The sequence below is a fragment of the Carcharhinus amblyrhynchos genome, chromosome 20 (genome assembly GCF_965287045.1).
Source record: "Carcharhinus amblyrhynchos chromosome 20, sCarAmb.v2.hapA, whole genome shotgun sequence".
NCBI classification, from domain to species: Eukaryota; Metazoa; Chordata; class Chondrichthyes; order Carcharhiniformes; family Carcharhinidae; genus Carcharhinus; species Carcharhinus amblyrhynchos.
The window spans coordinates 39,450,800-39,471,158 of record NC_137343.1 but is presented as its reverse complement, the minus strand read 5'-3'; the positions used below and the strand labels follow the sequence as shown (position 1 = coordinate 39,471,158).

The following is a 20,359-nucleotide window of genomic DNA, read 5'->3' as shown; positions in this document are numbered from 1 at the left end:
TGGCTTGGGTCAGTGTCTATGTCAGCATGTTCTCCCCGTGTCTGTGCGGTTTTCCTCCGGGTGCTCTCGTTTCCTCCCACAGTCCAAAGATGTACAGATTGGCCGTGTTAAATTGCCCCTTAGTGTCACTGGGATTAGTGGGACACAGTAAGAAATCTCACACCCATCTAGATGGGTTAAAGTCCAACAGGTTTGTTAGGAATCACGAGCTTTTGGAGTGCTATTCCTTCATCAGGCGAGTGCTATCTTCTTGCAGATCCTCTCCACTTTGAGACCGCAGTTTGAGGAGCGGTGCTCCGAAAACTCATGATTCCAAATAAACTTGTTGGACTTTAACCTGGTGTTGTGAGACTCCTTATTGTACCCACGTCTGTCCAAGGCTGGCATCTGCACCTCATTAGCAGGGTAAACACGTGGAGTTGCAGGGAAAGGACTGGGGGTGGGATTGTTGGCGGTACAGGCTCGATGGGCTGAATGCCCGCCCCCTGCACTGTGGGCGTTGGGTGGCTGGAATTTTACCTGCAGACCCACCCCAATTCTGCGGGGCGGGCGTGGCTCGAAGAACGGCATTCTCTGTTGGCCTCGGGCGGGATCGCCAGTAAAATTCCACCCCTACAATGGACATTGCTATTTGTGGGATCTTGCTGTGTGCAATCTGCCACATTCCCCCACTTTAGAAAATGTGTTTCATTGAATTGGACGTGAAGGGCACTAACACAACATAAAGCTAACGCCATGGTTATAGTATCACTTTACAGCGGGGAATGACAGTAACAGTTCTGGAATTCGACAAGTTCCCTAGATTTTTTTTTCCAAAAGTGAGGCAAACGATGGAAAACACATTTGAAGGAGCAGTCATTGTACAGGGAGCTCTCCAGCTTGTTGGCAGGTGCGGACACAGCCCCACAGTTTGGTGTTGCTCGCGGCTAACAAGTCTTTCTGAAGCAGGTTTGAAAGGCAGGCTTCCTGTCACATGCTCACAGTAATAGGATCCCTCTCTGTGTGTGTTTGTGTGTGTGTCTGACTCCCACCCACTCCTCAGGCTCTTTCTGAGATACTGCTGTAGTTTAGAGATCAGAGGGCTGGGAGGCGGCACTAACCAACTAACCTGAGTTCCCAGCTTTGGAGTTACCGACTTGCCACCTGCTCTCGCTCTAAGGCAGCCTGCGTTCCTGGCTGCTCTCTGTCTGTCTGAACTGTGTGTGTGTGTGTGTGTGTCGGCTCAGAGATGGGTTGCTGGTTAGAGGCGCTCGTTCTGTGCATGGGACTCGGATGTCTGGCCACCCTCGGATGGGCAGAGTTGAACACCGGTGAGTCACTGGACTTGGTCTGTCTGCACTTGTAGTGGAGAATTGGAATGGGGGGTGTTGGAGTTTGGGATGGGGAGTTTTAAACAGTGTCTGTCTGTGTGCTGACAGTTAGAATTGGGGGGGGGGGGATTCCCCCCTCTAGCTTAGCTCCCACTCAGACTCGGCAGTATGCATCCCACAGAGAACCCCGCAAAGCGTGTACAAACCTGGAGAGGCGAGCACTCTGAATCCATCACTGTCAGTCTGGATTCACAGCTCGACAATCTTCTCTGATCTTTGGCGTGTGTCTACATGCGGAGCGTCGGGCAAATAGTTACATCTCCAGATAGATAAATAAATAGCTGGGTAGATGTATCAAGAAATGCATCGACAAATAACCGGGCAAACGTCCCGGTGGTGAGAGGGGGGTGAGGGCAAAGATACCGATAGCTAGGTGGATCGTTAGAGAAATAGCTTTAGAAATAGATCAATTATATAGACATATATATAAATATGTGGCTGAATAGTTATCCACATCGACTGACAAATAGCAGGCACACGCAGAAGTAGATTATTAAGTGTGTGATGGGTTTGAGAAGCAATTAGTGTCTCCAAAGATGTGTGGTTAGGTGGATTGGCTAAATGGACCCTGAGTGTGAGAGGGGGGTTAGCTAGGGTAAATGTGTGTGTGTGTGTGTGTGGGGGGGGGGGGGGGGGGTGTAATGGGGATAGGCGCAGGCTCGAAGGGCTGAATGGTCTCCTTCTGCACTATAGAGATTCTTATGATAAATTCAGAGTAAATGTCTAGATTGGCACGTAGCTGGGCGCACAGAGAGGACTGCTACTGAACGGACAGTGCTGACACACGGTTAGCTTGCTGAGTACATATCACAGAATCCCTCCAGTACAGAAGGAGGGACTGGATAACCCATTTCCAACAATATATCCTTATATATGGTTAAAAATAGGCTATCGGGTCTGACAACCTGTCGGTATTGTGTATCTGTGAGACAGGGAGAGGGGAGGGTCAGTGAGATGTACCCATTCTGAACCCTCTGTCGATGCCTCGCTCCTCTCTGACAATCATGGGTCCACTTCTATTCACGTCTGGGAATCACTGAGACAAAAAGGATTGGAAAGATGTCATTACAGATTTCGCTGCCTGATTTTTTTTTCACTCTGAGAAGCTTCCCCCATGCGATTCTAGTCGAATTCCATCTCAACCAGATGAGACTTTTAGTGATGTGTCGAGCCTCTGGAGTTAAACATGTTTTAAGTCGCTTTTTTGGGGGGATTTAGTTTAAAGCGCAAAAGGAGTGGGGGGCGGTTAAGAATCTTCTGTTGAAATAATGCGTGTCAGGCTTTAATTAGGTTCTGGGAATCCAATTTTCTCTTAATTAAAGCCTCTTGCGTTTCTCAAAAGTTAAATCTGGAGCCCCCCCTTACCCCCCCAAGCTTGAGTCTCATTAAGGAGAACGGATTTCTTGTTTTTGTCGCTAATTGCGGCGCTTGTCCTTAATTAAGTAACCGCTTTCTATCGATCTGGCCAGCCTGCCAGTGCTCTGAATGCCACCATCTGTGGGTACACATGTACATGGTGTACAGATCTGCTCCCTGATGCCCCTGCTTTCTGACCACAGGCTTTGTTCGTGGTAGTAAGCAAGGACTGTGTATCAAAGCGACTCAGAACTTCATTAACCAAAACTTCCAAACACACACACACACACACACCCAGCCTTACAACGCTAAAGTCGTTTAAACCTTCCTTATAAATAGCAGGAACACTCGAACGTGACGCATTTTTTTTTCGGATAATGGGAAAACGCGGGTCAAAGGGTCAGTATTGGTACGATGGGCCGATGGGTCTCCTGTGCTAGAAGATTCATGGATGCCAGACTATTTCTTTTGAAAATAAATAAATTGTTTCAGTGGGTGGATGCAGTGACCTGAATTTAGGCTTCCAGGTTCTGCTACCTCCCCAGTCAGTGTGAACCCCAGTAAGCCTGAGGGAAGAGTTAAAGGATGATGGATATGGAGTTTGGATACCTGTTCCAGAGCACCCTCTGCTGATGCCTGGCTGTAAGAAGTCTCACAACACCAGGTTAGAGCCCTTCCACACACCTGACGGAGGAACACCATTTCCAAAAGCTTGTGGGGTTTACTATCAAATAAACAGGCTGGACTCTAACCTGGTGTTGTGAGACTTCTTACTGTGTTTACCCCAGTCCAACGCCGGCATCTCTACATGATACCCGGCTGCACAGACCCGGGCTTGGAAAGGATTCAGCTCCGCGATGATGCCTCCCGCAGTCAAATTGCCGATCGATGCTCAGTTTTCCGGAGAGAAGCAGCGTGCACTCGGATTGGCCATCCACACACACAACTGATTTCGCATTCTGGGATTAAAAACGGCGGGGACATGAAACAGCAAACTGCTGCTATACAGAGCTGAGGGTTAGATTGCAGATGTCGACTTGTTTTTAGAAATTGTAAGCTGACAATAGGGATTCAGCTATAGAAGTATCAATTTTATAAAAAGTGTCATTTAGGGCATAGGAGTCCATTCAGCCCATCCGCCTCCCCGTATCAATCCAGTCCCACTCCCCCTCCATCTCCTTAGTCCGGCATTTCCATTTCCTCTAAGTGCCCATCTAATTTCCTTCTCAATTTATTGTCCCCCCTTCCCTCAGCCTCATGGACTGCGAGTTCCAGTCATCCCTCTGACATTCCTCAGTCCATCACCTGTGTCCCCTAGTCCTTGTAGAGTCAGCCGTTACAAACGCGTTACTGATGCCTCCTTTAAGGGCATTGCCCTGTCTGCTCTTCGGACACGGGGAGAATGTGCACACTTAACACAGATAGTCACCCCAGGCTGGAATCGAGCTCAGGTCCCTGGCGCAGTGAACCACTGCGCCGTGCAGTTGAGGTTTTTTTAGTTATGAGATTAGGTTGGAGTGATTGTTCTCCTTGGAGCAGCGGAGATTGCAGGGAAAAAAAACGGAAAATGCTGGAAAATCTCAGTAGGTTTGACAGCATCTGTGGAGAGAGAATAAAGGCAATGTTTTGAGTCCAGATGACCTTTCAACAGAGACTGAAGAGAGATTTGGTAGAAGTGTACAAGATTACAACAGGCCTGGATAAGATAACCAAGGGAAAAAGAATATTCCTATTACTTGACAATACAAGACACAGGGTTATGGTTCCAAACCCACACTTAAGTGGATGATTCTCACCTACCCTGGGAAGTGGCAGGGCTAGCCATACTCTTTTATGAGGTCAGTGCCAATGGTCAAAGTCACACCAATACCTGCTCAGAGCAACAAGAGACTGACAATAAACACCAGCCCTTCTAGCAATGTCCCCTCCCGAAAATATTCTTTAATATAAACAGTGTCTTTCTTCTGTGTAGCTGGCTTCTCTTCTGAAGTCAAGGCTGGCATTAAAACCAGAATCAATGCTGAGCAAAAGCACCTCATCAAACACAGAGAGAGAGAGAGAGAACGAAAATGAACAGACACCTGGAGAGAGTGCAAGGCAGTAATCTAATCCTGTAACTTCAGTTCATGATTATAAACTGTTCAAGCTTTGCTCGTGAAATCTGTCATGTCAGTGTACCCTTCAATTAGCTTAGTGTCTTGTAATCCTTCCCAGATAGCCATTATTTTCTACATACTGCGCACACAAATAAAAAGGAATGAATTATTGTTCATTTAACCCTCTCTTCTTATCAGTGACCCTATTCAAATCCTGGTTTCGTGCCATACTAATCTTATTAAGTATCTTTAGTTCCTGCCATCTCGTATAAACCCACACAACAACATTTGGGCTCAGTGGGACTGGAAGGAATCATTAACCACATGAAATACGAGCGAGATGTAAGCTTCAATTATTAAAAAGGCAGCAATATTTAAAATTATATGGTGATAGTGCCCTGTCATCAGCAAGGCTTGAAAGCAACTGTTGTTGCATTGGCAATTATGCCAGCCATTTGTTGCATATCCCACAAGAAACAGTAAGAGGTTTTGACCAATGATGTTGCTAAGAGAGGAATGTTCACTCGGGCAACAGGGGAAGTGTTGTGGGATCTTTAATATTCATTTGAGTAGGCAAACTGTACCTAGTTTAACATCTCAATAGGGTGGCACGGTGGCGCAGTGGTTCGCACTGCTGCCTCACAGCCCCGGGACCTGGGTTCAATTCCAGCCTTGTGTCACTGTGTGGAGTCTGCATGTTTGCCCTGTGTCCGTGTCGGTTTCCTCCGGGTGCTCCAATTTCTTCCCACAGTCCAAAGATGTGCGGGTTAGTTTGATTGGCCATACTAAATTGCCCCTTTGTGTCAGGGGGATTAGCTAGGGTAAATTCTCTTCGTGTGAGATCTGCCTTTCCAATGGGGTTATGGGGATAGGGCCTGGGTGGGATTGTTGTCAGTGCAGGCTCGATGGGCTGAATGGCCTCCTTCTGTGGTGTGGGGAATTATATAATCTCGTTCAGTGAATACCGTCGCTCACAATACAAAAGCTCCTGCAACACAGCATTTGATGTCACCCTAGATTATGCCCTATGTTTCCTGTGAGCTGAAACACTGGTTATGGAGCTCAAACAACAACCTTCTGAACAAAATTGGAGCAGTGGTGGCAACAGAAATAAATTCTTAGTAATAAGGTTTAGGAGGATGTTTTAAGGTTGATAAAAACACTTCAAACACTCTCAGCCATCTGTTACTCCCTATATAAGACATGAATGAGTACTTGCCATATGACATGCTGACATGAAAATCATGATGTTTACCTACCCCTCCTTTTGTAACATCATTTTGTTGAGGAGTCAGTAACTTAGTCAAAGTTCACTCTTCCCCTGCTGGTTCTTGGGTTCAAATCCAGACCAGCCAGGGAGGATAAAAGTTTTCCTTTTCAGCCAGCTGGATATGAAATGAGTTGGGGTGGCAGTCCATATGTGTGCAGGCTCACAGCAAAATGGTAACCCTAGGTTAGCCTGAATATTCACCCATATAGAAATTAGAAGCAGGAGGCCCTTCGAGCCTGCTCCGCCATTCATTTTGATAATGGATGATCATCATTTTTCAATATCCTGATTTCACCCCTTCCCACCCATATTCCTTGAGCCCTTTAGTCCCAAGAACTATATCTAATTTCTTCTTGAAATCAGACAACATTTTGGCCTAACTATTTTCTGTGGTAGTGAATTCCACACATTCATCACTCTCAGGGTGAAGAAATTTCTCCTCACCTCAGTCCTGAAAGGTTTACCACTTATCCTCAAACTATGACCCCTAGTTCTGGACTCCCCCACCATTGGGAACATTCTTTTTGAATCTACCCTGTCTAACCTTGTTAGAATTTTATAAGGTTCTATGAGATCCTCACTCTTCTAAAGTCCAGTGAATATAATCCTAACTGACTTAATCTCTCTTTATCTGAGACCTGCCTTCCTGAACCAGCCTGGTAAACCCTTGCTGCACTCTGTCTATAGCAAGGACATTCTTCATCAGATAGGGACATCAAAACTGCACACACTACTCCAGATGTGGCCTCACCATTGCCCTACACAATTGCAGTAAAACATCTCTTTTCCTATACTCAAATCCTGTCACTATGAAGGCCAATATACCATTTGCCTTCTTTCTTGTCTGCTGTACCTGCGCATTTACTTTCAGTGACTGATGCATGAGACCAAGCTCTCGGTGAATATCCAACACTCTAATTTACACCCATTCAAATAATAATCTGCCTTCCTGTTATTGCTACTGAAATGGATAACCTCACATTTATCCACATTATACTGCATCTATCATGCCACGCATATGCCCACTCACTCAGCCTGTTCAAGTCACACTGAAGCATCTCTGCATCCTCCTCACAGCTCACCCTCCCCATCCAACTTTGTATCATCTTCAAACTTGGAGATAATATATTTAGTTCCCTCTTCCAAATCATTGATGATGTGAGCAGTTGGGGTCCTAGGACAGATTCCTGCAGAACCCCACTAGTATGAAAGTAAATTACTGTGGATGCTGGAACCTGAAACCAAAAATGGAAATGCTGGAACAAAGGGTCATCTGGACTTGAAATGTCAGCTCTTTCCTCTCCTTTCAGATGCTGCCAGACCCACTGAGATTTTCCAGCATTTTCTTTCTTGACCCCACTAGTATGACTTGTGATGGAGTGTCATAGGCATTTAATGTCATTCCTGCCTAAAGGAAAATCCTTGTTAGTTTGTTCCAAATTTCACTGGCTCAGGACTAATTAAAAAAAATAGAGTTAATGAACTGATTGGATAAGTAATAGACTGCGATGTTTCTGGCCTAATAAAGAGCGGTAGATTTGTAAATGGCAAGGTAAAATTACTTCCTCTTCAAGCAATTTACAGTTTGCGTTTTTTTTTATCGAGCACAAAAGTTGACAATATTAAATAATGACAGTCTTGCTCACTGCAAGAAAATAGGTGAGAGTGGGTTGGTTGACTCTATAAATGCCAAGTAAAGTGGGTGCCTAATCCTCTCTTTATACATTGCAGGTGGAACAGGTTTCTGATCCTTCATCCGTTCTATACCCCATGTGAAATGGGTGCTCAGTTCCCTCCAACACCCATTGTACATCCCTCAGGAAACAGGTGCTTGATTCTCCATCATAGTTAGTGACACCCGTCCTCTGAATTTTCCTGGGCTTTATAAATAGGGGCGCAAAGTACAAAAGCAAAGATGTTATGATAAACTTGTATAAACCTACTTTGGCCTCAACTGGACTAATTACACCCAGTTTTGGCTACCATGCTTGAGGAAGAATGTGAAGGCTTTAGCTTTAGACTCCAGCTTAACACTGTGTTTTAATGATGGTATCTGCATTATTGTGGCATTCCCTCAGTATTCTTTGAAGTGCTGAATTGTGTGGTCAAGTACCAGAATCAAACCTGATTCTACAATTCTAGGGTGGCATGGTGGCACAGTGGTTAACACTGTTGTCTCACAGCTCCAGGGACAGTGACCCAGCTTGGGTCAGTGTCTGTGTAGAGTCTGCACATTCTCCCCGTGTCTGTTTGGGTTTCCTCCAGGTGGTCTGGTTTCCCCCCTGAAAGCCGTGCTGGCTAGGTTCATCTGCCATGCTAAGTTCTCCTTCAGGGGCACCAGAGCATGGCGACTGGGGGATTTTCACAGGAACGTCATTGCAGTGTTAATGTAAGCCTATTTGTGACACTAATAAATAAATCTTCTGACTTGAAGCCATTGGTTGAGCCAGGCTGATATTTGTGTACTGCAATCGATTGCAACTTCTCAGTACAACTAACAAGAATGCATACAATCATAGAATCGGTATAGCACAGATGGAGGCTATTTTGCCCATCATGTCTGTGCTGGCCCTCTGCAACTCACCTAGACCCCACCTTTGTCAAATCGCCTCTTAATCTTCTCTCCTCCAAGGAGAACAACTCCAGCTGCTCCAATCTATCCATATAACTGAAGTTCCTCATTCCTGATCTCATTCTTTTGCATTATTTACTGCACGCTAATACCTCCATATCTTTCCTGAAGTGTGGTGCCCAGATCTGGACAGGCTGAACCAACGTTTTAATAAGATTTATCATAACTTCCTTGCTTTTATATTCTATTTTTCCTGTTTATAAAGCCCACTATCCAGAATGCTTTATTAACCGCTTTCTCAAACTACTCTGCTCCCTTCAAGGTTCTGTGCACATATTTCCCCCAGGTCTTTTTATTATGGGATGTGGGCATCGCTACCTAGGCCAGCGTTCCTTGTCCTCAACAAGGTGGAGGTGGTGAGCTATTGGCTTAAATGATGCAGGCCCAGGCCATATGGTGTAGATGCGCCCATAGTGCTGTTAGGACAAGAGTTCAGGTTAGAGATTTTGACTAATAAACAGTGAAGGAAAGGGGAGAGAGTTTCAAGCCAAGATAGTGTGTAGCTCGGAAGAGAATTTGCAAGTGGTGAAGTCCCCATGCATCTTCTCCCTAGTCCTTCTATGTGGTAGGGCTGGTAGGTTTGGATGGCGCTATCGGAGAAGTGTCGGTCAGTTGCTGTACCTTCTACTACCATCATTGTGTGTTGGCAGTGGAGTGGATGAATGTTGAAAGTGATGAATGGTGTGCCATTCAGGTGGGATGCTTCATCCTGGGTGGTGTCAAGCTTCTTGGGTGTTGTTGGAGCTGCACTCATCCAGGCAAAGTGGAGACTATTCCATCACACTCTTGACGTGTGCCTTGTAGATGATGGACAAGCTTTGGGAGTCAGGAGGTGAGTTACTGGCCATAGGATTCCCAGCCTCTGACCTGTTCTTGTAATCACAGTATTTACACGGCTGGTTCAGTTCAGCTTCTGCTCAATGATAAACCTCACAATGTTGATGGAGCTTTGCTCCTACATCCTGTTTAGAATTGTACCTTTATCTTACATTGATTCTCCGGGTAGGGTGTTAGCGTGGATAGAGGATTGGTTGTCAAATAGGAGGCAGAGAGTGGAGGTCAACGGGTGCTATTCGGATTGGCGGATGGTGACTAGTGGAGTGCCCCAGGGGTCGGTGCTGGGGCCTCAGCTTTTTACCATTTATATAGATGATCTGGAGGAGGGAACCGAGTGTAGGGTGTCGAAATTTGCTGATGACACCAAGATTGGGGGAACGGCAAATTGTGCGGAGGGTGTGGAGAGTCTGCAGAAGGATCTAGATAGGCTGGGCGAATGGGCCAGGAAATGGCAAATGGAATTTAATGTTGGCAAGTGTGAGGTGGTCCACTTTGGTAGGAAGAATGGTAGGAAGGACTATTACTTACGGGGCGAAAAACTGCAGCAGGCGACGGTGCAGAGGGACCTCGGGGTCCTTGTGCATGAGTCGCAAAAACCCAGCTTGCAGGTGGTCAGGAAGGCAAAAGGGATGCTGGCCTTCATAGCGAGGGGGATTGAATATAAAAGTAGGGAGGTCTTGCTGCAGCTGTATAGGGCATTGGTGAGGCCGCAGCTGGAGTACTGTGTGCAGTTTTGGTCGCCGCACCTGCGCAAAGATATTTTGGCCTTGGAGGGAGTGCAGAGGAGGTTTACTAGGCTGATACCAGAGTTGAGGGGGTTGAGCTATGAGGAGAGGCTGAATAAACTGGGCTTGTACTCGTTAGAGTTTAGAAGAATGAAGGGAGATCTCATTGAGACGTATAAGATGATGAATGGGATGGATAGGATAGAGGTGGAGAGACTCTTCCCGCTCAAAAAAGACAGTAGGACTAGGGGGCACAGCCTCAAGATAAAAGGGGGGCAGTTTAGAACGGAGTTGAGGAGGAACTTCTTCACTCAAAGGGTGGTGAATCTCTGGAATTCTCTACCCGTTGAAGTGGTGGAGGCTGCCTCGCTAAATATTTTTAAGACGCGGGTTGATGGGTTTTTGATAAGAGAGGGGATTAAGGGTTATGGGGAGAAAGCAGGAAAGTGGAACTGAGCAGCGACAGATCAGCCATGATCTTATTGAATGGCGGGGCAGGCTCGAAGGGCTAGATGGCCTACTCCTGCTCCTATTTCTTATGTTCTTATGTTCATTAAGTACCATCAGCCATTTGTCCACTGACCAGCCTGTCTATGTTCCTCTGAAGTTTCACACATTCTTCCTCACTGTTCACAATAATGCCACTTTTTGTGTCATCCACAGATTTATAGTTTGTGCCCTGTACATCCTAATCTAGCTCATTAATATTTATTTGGCAGTGACTTTTGGATTTTTTTAATTGTTAGCTGCCTGTCTCTTCTCATACACTTTCTTTGTTTCTCGTTTCTTTTCTTCATTCACCTATGTGTACAAATCACACTGGAAAAAAGACTGTAATGTCCCACAGTTCTATTGTTTAGTTAAATAACAGGGAAGAATAAATACAAGAACAAAAATGACCCATTGCCGCAGAATGATTTTTTTTTTACCTTAATACTTCATAGAACCATTAATTCAGCCAGTAAGTCTTAGGAAAATTGATATTGTATATTTTTACACCCACGGTGGTTGGATTACTGTAGAAATGTATTTCAGTCAAGGCAAGATCAGTGACTCTCTTCCTGCCCATTCATTTATTTATTTTTCACCCTGTGAATGACTTGGGATCAGAGAAATTCTAACCACAAATCCCTCCCAGATATCAGGAACTTGTTTGAAATCCTTAAGGTTTCCTGTTTGGTTACCAGTTCTGGAAATTTGTCCCATATGTTAATAACCCTTCTGCTAATTGTTTATTTAGTTAAGGTCTCATTTTCATGAATCAATGCCCTTAGTTCTGGAAAATTCTAAAGAGTCATACCACTTTCCAGCATATTGTATCCCGTCGTAATCCTAAAATAGTCCATTGGATCTTCCCCCAGATTTCTCTTCTGAAAATGTCTGATTCTCAGCAGACAGACTGTGGAAATTAACAATGGAAAATGAATCTGAAGGCTCGAATGCAGCATAGCTCTGCGTTGACTTACATTCAGTTGGTAATTGCAGTGGAATAGACCACTACAGTCAATGTTGTAGGAGATGAGAATGAGCAGTGCTAGAGATTCAGGGGCTAGGCATGCAGGTCAGGACGGTCTGTGCACTGAGGGTGGGCAGGCTAACTTTTATGCCTTAACTGACTTTGGGATGCTCCTTGCTAACACTGAGTGTAACGCGTCCATTTCCTCGACTGGTGTCTTCCAAGTGACAAATGACAGAAGGACAAGCTGAGTCCAAAGCTGCCACCAGAGTTTGGGGTGGAGAATGAAATTCAAACTCTTTACTCTCATTGCTAATGATGGCAATTGTGAGATTACATCATTGGAATTGCTCCCAGATATCCATTACACTCTATGAGCTGAGATATTCTGTAAGTATATACGGCAATATTGTCTTAATAGAGGCTGCCATAAGCCAAATGGTTTAAAGGGACAACATGCTACATGCTGATTACCATTGAGTATTACACTAATGACCATTATCCATTACATTAACTACCATAGATTTTCACGCTAAATAGAATCAAGCGGTTGGTGCTATAGATCTTTCTCTGAACAGTGATATCAAACCACCACCAATCGAATTTATTTTTAACTTGATTGGAGCTGTTTGTGGCTTAGGTTTGAGTTCAGCCCAACCTGAGCATAGCTGCTGCTGTGTTGTTCCAAGTATTTGCCAGTTTCATAATGAGGGATCAGGTAGAATGTTGCTTCCTTTTTTATTCTGAATGGAAGTGTAACATTGAGACACCTTTTTCCCCCTTCATTTGAACTGAACCTTTCCAATCATTAATAGAGGGCACTGGCTTAATATGACAAAGATATGCTAATTGTGTCTAATGCTATATCCTGATTTTTTCCAAATAGTGCATTCTTAAAAATTAATTCATGGAATATTGCCATCGCTGGCTGGACTAACATTTATTACCCATCCATAATTTCCCATGAGAAGGTTGTGGTGGACTGCCTTCTTGAACTGCTGCACAGTGGTTAGCACTGCTGCTTCACAGTGCCAGGACCCGGGTTCGATTACTGGCTTGGGTTATTGTCCAAACTCCACTGTTGAGAATTTGCATGTTCTCCGCATGTCTGTTTCCTCTGGGTGCTCTAGTTTCCTCCCACACTCTAAAGATGTGCAGGTTAAGTGGATTGGTCATACTAAATTGCCCCTTAGTGTCAGGGGGACTTAGCTAGGGTAAATGCATGGAGTCAGGGGGATAGGGCCTGGGTGGTTTTGTGATCTGTAGAGACTCGATGGGCCGAGTGGCCTCCTTCTGGACTGTATGATTCTATGACTGTGGATACATGGTGTGGGTACACCAACAGTATTGTTAGGGATAGAGTTCCAGGATTTTGATCCAGCAACAGTGAAGGAACTCCGATATATTTCCCAAGTCAGCGAGTGACTTGGAGGGGAATTTCCAGCTGGCAGTGAGCCCAGGTATCATCTTGTAGATGGTACACACTGCTGCCACTGTGCATTGGTGAAGATAGTGAGTATTCGAAGATGGGTGCTAATCCAATGAGCTGCTTTGATGTGGATGGTAATGAGCTTTTTGAGTGCAGTCTTCCAGGCAAGTGGAGAGTCATGGTGGCACAGTGGTTAGCACTGCTGCCTCACAGTGCTAGGGACCCGGATTCAATTTCTGTCTTGGGTCACTGTCTGTGCGGAGTCTGCACGTTTGCCCCGTATATTTCCTCTGGATGATCCAGTTTCCTCCCACAGTCCAAAAGATGTGCTGCTTAGGTGCATTGACCTTGCTAAATCCTCCCTCAGTGTACCCGAACAGGTGGTGGAGTCTGCTGACCTGGGGATTTTCACAGTAACTTCATTGCAGTGTTAATATAAGCATATTTGTGACAAAAAGATAAATAAACTTTAAACTTTAAAAAAACTTTAATCCGTCACACTCGTGACTTGTGCCTTGTAGATGGTTTGATGAGTCAGGAGATGAGCTTGTCAGTGCAGGATTCTGAGCGTCTAACCTGCTCTTATGGCACAGTATTTAAATGGCCAGTCCAGTTCAGTTTCTGATCAATGGTAACCCCCAGGATGTTAATAGTGGGGAATTCAATGACTGTAATGCCATTGAATGTCAAGGGATGATGGTTAGATTCTTTCTTGTTGGAGTTGCTGGCATTGGACTGGGGTGGGCACAGTAAGAAGTTTCTCAGCTCCAGGTTAAAGTCCAAAAGGGTTTATTTGGAATCATGAGCTTTTGGAGCGCTGCTCCTTCATCAGGTAAGTGCTGACGAAGCAACGCTCCGAAAACCTGTGATTCCAAATAAACCTGTTGGATTTTAACCTGGTATTGTGAGACTTCTTATTGTTGGAGATAATCATTGCCTGGCACTTTTGTGTTGTGTGAATGTTACTTGCCACTTGTTAGCCCAAGTCTGGATATTGTCCAGGTCTTGCTGCAGTTACACATGGACTGTTTCAGTCTCTGAGGCATGTGAATGGTGCTGAACATTGTGTTATCATCGGTGAATATCCCCACTTATGACCCTTATATAGATGGAAGGTCATTGAGGAAGTAGCTGAAGATCTTTGGGCTGAGGACACTATCCTGAAAAGCTCCTGCAGTGTTGCCCTGAGACTGGGATGTTTAACCTCCAACTACCACAACCATCTTTCCTTATATTAGTTATGACTCCAACCAATGGAGAGTTTTCCCCCGATTCCCATTGGCTCACCAACTTGCTTCACTGAATCAAATGCTGCCTTAATGTCAAGGGCAGTCACTCTCACCGCTGGTGTCCAGCTCTTTTGTCCATGTTTGAACCAAGCTTGTTAAGAGGCCAGGAGTTGAGTGGCCCTGGTAGAACCCAAGCTGGGTGTCCATGAGCAGGTTATTGCTGAACAAGTGCCACTTGCTGGCGCTGTTGAAGATTCCCTCCATCATTTTACTAATGATTGAAGGTAGACTGAGATGGTGGTAATTAGCCAGGTTGGATTGGTCCTGGCTTTCGTGTACAGGATGTATTTGGGCAATTTTTCACATTGCCTGATAGATGCCAATGTTGTAGCTGTGCTGGAACAGCTTGGCTAGGGGAGCAGCAAGTTCTGGAGCACAAGTCTTCAGTACTATTGCCAGAATATTGTCAGGACCCATACGTTTCACAGTGCATTGAGTTGTTTCTTGATATCAAATGGAGTGAATCGGATTGGCTGGAGACTGGCATCTGTGATGCTGAGGACGGTCTCAACAGGGATCTTGGGTTCATGTCGCACTATCTGTAACCCCCGTGACTTGCCTGGGTTTGCAAAACCTCACTTACTGTACTGTCTGGAGACAATACACATCTCTTTAAACTGTGATCAGTGCTCCTTCCACTCACATTATCAGCCACTTCAGGTCTTGAACAGCAGGTTAGGTGTAAGGATTCGCATTCTAATCAGTAATCTCTAAACTGTCTGTGCTTTATATGCTCTGTCTGAGGCCAGAACTCTCCATTTACCTGACGAAGGGGCTAACCCGAAAGCTTGTGAGTATATTATCAAATAAATAGGTTGGACTAAAACCTGGTGTTGTCAGACTTTTTACTATGCTGGGGATTTGCAGAGAAGGTCAAGGTGGATCATCCACTTGGCACTTCTGGCTCAAGATTATTGTAAATGTTTCAACTGCTTATCTTTTGTACTGATGTGCTGGGCTCCCCATTATTTTAGATAGGGATATTTGTGAAGTCTTCTGCTCTGGTGAGTTGTTTAATTGTCCACTTCCATTTATGACTGGATGTTGTAGGACTGCAGAGCTTAGATCTGGTCTAATTGGTTGTGAGATCGCTTAGTTCTGTCTATCACTTGCTGCTTTTGCTGTGTGGCACACAAACTGTAACTTCACCTTATTTTTAAGGTGATACCTTAAAATAAGGTCGATACCTTATTTTTAGATATGCCTGGTGTTGCTCCCCACATGCCCTCTTCATTAACCAGGTTTGATCCCCTGGCTTGGTGGTAATGGTAACATGAGGGGATATTCTGGGCTATGAGGTTACAGATGGCGGTTGCGTACAGTTCTTTGGCCTCTGGTTCTCATGGATGTCCAATCTTGAGTTGCTAGATCTGTTTAAAATCTATCCCATTTAACATGGTGGTAATGCCACACAACGAGACACGATGTCATCTCCACAGGGACAATGCAATGGTTGCTCTTACCAATATTGTCATGGGCAGATGCATCTTCAGCAGGCAGGTTGGTGAGAGTGAGGTCAAGTATATATTTCCCTCTTTGGCTCCCTCACCACCTGCACAGACCCAGCCCAGCAGTTATGTCCTTTAGGACTTGACCAGCTTGGACTGTTGTGGTGCTACCGAACTGTATGCTCTCCCCAAGGCAAGGTTTGATGTGGGGGCGAGGCCACGGGTGGGAACCCCACTCTTATCTTCTCCCACCCAGCCTCAATTTTTAGGCGGGTGGAAGTGGGTGTGGGTAAGGTGCGAAACTACCAAACAAAAAGGTCACATCCAGGGTGGGAAGTGGGGAGGAGGGGAGGGCCTCAGACTGAAAGCTGTCTCAGAAGGGGCACCCTCCCCTCTGAGATGTTGGAGCCCTGGGACCCACACCCCCAACCTATCCCCGGACGCTGTGATCCTCATGCTATGACTTTGATCCTAATCCAAATGCAGTGGTGAGATTGGAATGGTTTCAGAATGGAGTAACGCTGCCATAGTCCAACACAGAACACACTAAGGTAGCAATCTCATTCATTAGGGGAGGAAAATGGAAACTTCCCCACTGCTGCAGTGGAATGGAGTGAAGATGAGGCACATTGTTGAGAGAGAGTTTTGGGAGTTTTACTTTGGACTAAATGCACGATTCTTTTCCCAGTTGTGCTTGTTGATCAAAGTAGAGCATATTGAGCTCGTGAGCACTAACATGCTTCATCTTTATAGCAAAAAAAAACAGTCATTGATGAAAATCAATAAAAATTTTAGATCAAGCATATCACAACAGTTTGTGTTGTGTTTTTGTCATATTTGACTCAATATACTGACTTAATATTTCTTGCTTATAAGGATCACTGCACAGATTGTTAATGGTGCATTAAAGTAGATCGAATGGTTCACAGTTCTGAAATGGTTAAGGTCCTTAAAGGAATGTTTCGTGTTTCCCAATATTATTTTTAGGTAGTATATTTCCATCTGGATGGCAGTCAATATTTTAGCTGCAAAACAGTCATACTTACTGTCAAAAGTTTAATTGCGGACAAATTGTTCTTGCTGGATCCTTGAGCACAGTGACACAGTGGTTAGCATTGCAGCCCCACAGCAGCAGGGACCAGGGTTTGAATCCCAGTTTAGGTCACTTTGTGCGAGAAGTCTGCATGTTCTCCCCGTGTCTACGCAGGTTTCCTCAGGCTGCTCCGGTTTCCTCCCACAGTCCGAAAGACGTGCTGGTTATGTGCATCGGCCATGCTAAATTTTCTGTCAGTCTACCCGAGTGTAGCGACTAGGGGATTTTCACAGTAACTTCATTGCAGTGTTAATGTAAGCCTACTTGTGACACTAATAAATAAACTTAAGAGCAAAAAGGTGGTGAATCATGGGGAACATGACGGCATGCACTAATTCAAAAGGCTAACAAAGTGATGAGAAAAATGTGCCACTAATAGTTCAGTGGTACAGAGCTTGTGTTGCGCAGTCCTTTAGATCAGGGGTTCTCGATCTTCTGGCTTTAGAGATACACCCTGACTCCCCACTCCCAAACTTTCTGTATGAAAATTAGTTATACAATTAAACCACTGTATTTATTACCATTTAAATTTTAATGAATGTGAAACTTGTTGCCAGTGTTGAGTATTAATTCTGTGAAGATGTGGACATGCACAAGCACATGTCATGGCTGGTGTTCATCCTGACTCAGTGCTTTGTTCTCATTATGTCACTGCTAAATGTCCAGCTTCACGTAAGCAGGTTGCAGAACTTGCGATCTACACTTCCAGTGCTGTGTCTGTGGGATTATTCTCACCAAGGTGTCTCCAGTGGCGTTTCACTGGACTTGGTTCTCCGGGTGCTGCCCGGCGTAAATGTCACTCATTTTGTCCAATAGCTTTGATGGGACAGAGACTGCCAGTTTGACTTTAATGTTCTCACTGATTCAAGGAGCCTGCAGGCGGCGTTGGCACAGTGGTTAGCACTGCTGCCTCACAGTGCCAGGGACCTGGGTTTGATTCCCTGTTTGGGTCACTGCCTATGTGGAAATTGCACATTCTCCCCGTGGGTACTCCAGTTTCCCCCCACAGTCCAAAGATATGCCGGCTAGGCCAGTTGGCTATGCTAAATTGCTCCTTTGTGGGGAATGTCAGTGGCATTAGTAAGGTAAATATGTGGGGTTCCAGGATAGGGGCTGGGTGGGAGTGTTGACAGTGCAGACTTGATGGTCCGAATGGCCTCCTTCTGCACTGTAGGGATTCTACAATTCTATGGATTCTAGGTATGCGGCCTATGTTCAGCCAGCAATGCCAGCCTTGATCTCTCATCCCCATCATCAAAATATATATTTCAACATATCCCAGTCTTTACTCGAATAGTTAGCAAGGCTTGATACCCACAACCTTGAGTGGGTAAGAACTATCTTAGATACTGTGTGGGTGAACAAAGGGGCAGATACCACAACCTCTTCTGACGAAATGTTACCTGCTCCACCGGTAGAAATGGGTTTGCTGTTTTCCGGTACGCACGCTGCTGCAGTGATTTTCTTTTCTCTCCCTGTATTGGGAAGGTTTGTTCAATCGCACTGTGAGGCTGACTGCATTAATTGCCACTTCTCTTGAGGTGTTACATGATGAGTTACATCGTGGCCCAGTCTCCTGCCTCCTGAATTATTGGGTACAGTCGACAGTAGATGACTTGAGTAGCGACCCCAGCACAGATGGCGTCCGGACAGAAGTTGACAGAGCCTGTGGTGGATGCCAGATGCATGGAGTTGTTGAGGGGTTGGAGTGGGGGAGAAAGTGGAGAGGGCCACTTCTTCCCACCCTTCATCACCAGTTTCTTTAAAGCTTTCTTTGCTCCATTCTTTTATGCTGGTTTCTTATCCTCAGCCAGGTGACAACTTATCTGGTTTATTGCCAACATGACCTTGCCCCCCCAGAGGAGATTTATCTGGACGTTACAGATCTACTGTCTCCAGATGAATGACTAGGACTAACCTCATGGGCATCTTTCACCTCTGCTTTATAACAGCTTGCCCCTTTCCAAGTATTGTGCTGCTGCTGATAGCTTCCAGCCAGCACGCACTTTCCGATTTCTTACACTATGTATGCTGTGTGAGGTTGTTGTACCAATTTGGCATATTTCACTGGAGCACAACAGATTATTATTTTTCTGTACAAAGTGACGGGTCTGGATCGCAGTTAAGAATCCCTGTTGTACATCGTAGAAAGAAAGGAAAATTGAGGGAACTCCTGCAAGTACTTAATCCACCTGTAAGACTTAACCTGCAGGCAAAAGCTCTGTCTGGGAGTCCAGTTACTATTGAGTAAAATATATAACATTTTCTATTGTTACAGTTTGCCTCAGGCTTACTGTTTGGAACACACATGCCTAAACTTCTCATTTCTCTTGCTATCTGGATGAAATCTATCTTTGCAGCCAAATGTTTAGCCACCTCTGTTGTGGGCCCTCTCCCTGTTCATTCTGTAAAGAAACTGCCTTAAAAGATCCATCTAAATCCAAAGTATTGTTGATTTGATTTGCTGATTTTCAGGAAGACCCAAAATCACATCACAAAAGTGGGCACTCTAAATATTTCCTGCTCAGCATTATGTTTCAAATTCAATGGCCGTCAATGAGGCAAAGTATTTACTTTCTCTTTCACCAATTTCTGCACTTCCCCATCTACCTTACATCGAGTCCAGACAACAACTTTGATATAGAACCTTCATCGCTCTTAAAAACACCCCTTTTTTAAATTCATTTGTGGGACATGGGCATCGCTGGCTGGCCAGTATTTATTGTCCATCCTTAGTTGCCCGAGGGCAGTTGAGAGTCAACCACATTGCTGTGACTCTGGAGTCATGCATAGGCCAGACCAGATAAACATAGCAGATTTCCTTCCCTAGGGAACACGAGTGAACCAGATGGGTTTTCCGACAATTGACAATGGTTTCATGGTCATCAGTAGATTCTTAATTCCAGATATTTTTCATTGAATTCAAATTCTTCCATGGCGGGGTTCAAACCCGGGTCTTCAGAACATTAGCTGAGTTTCTGGATTAAAAGTCTAGTGATAATACCACAAGGCCATCACCTCCCCACCCTCAGAAGTGGCATCAGACAAAACCATTTGGTGAGTTAACGGACAAGTGACCAAAAGCCCAACAAAATAGTAGGGGTTTTAAGGACTGATTTAAAAGGGAAGAATGAGGTTGGGGTTTATGGAGGAGATTCCAGAGGTGGGGCCTTCGTGGCTGAAAGCACGGCTTGTCCTTGTAAGTGTGAGGAAAATCTAGGATGCTGAAGAAGCCCGAAATATAGGAGTTCAGAGGTTGCGGGAGGCTGTTGGAGGCTACATTGATGGGGAGGGTGTGGGACCTCAGCGGAATTTGAAAACAAAAGTGTGAGTTTTAAAAGCTAGGCATTGCTAGATT

At 45.0% G+C, this 20,359-nt stretch overlaps 1 protein-coding gene across 1 annotated transcript in view; it reads left to right on the top strand.

Annotated features, from left to right (window-relative positions):
* The first annotated feature begins 1,149 nt into the window (after positions 1-1,149).
* The window catches only part of kremen1 (kringle containing transmembrane protein 1), a 162,261-nt gene continuing 143,051 nt past the window's right edge, over positions 1,150-20,359 (top strand). The window contains exon 1 of the mRNA XM_080208431.1: positions 1,150-1,310. Coding sequence (XP_080064557.1) covers positions 1,229-1,310 — 82 coding nt within the window. The 5' untranslated portion in view covers positions 1,150-1,228. The remainder of the gene's footprint in view (positions 1,311-20,359) is intronic.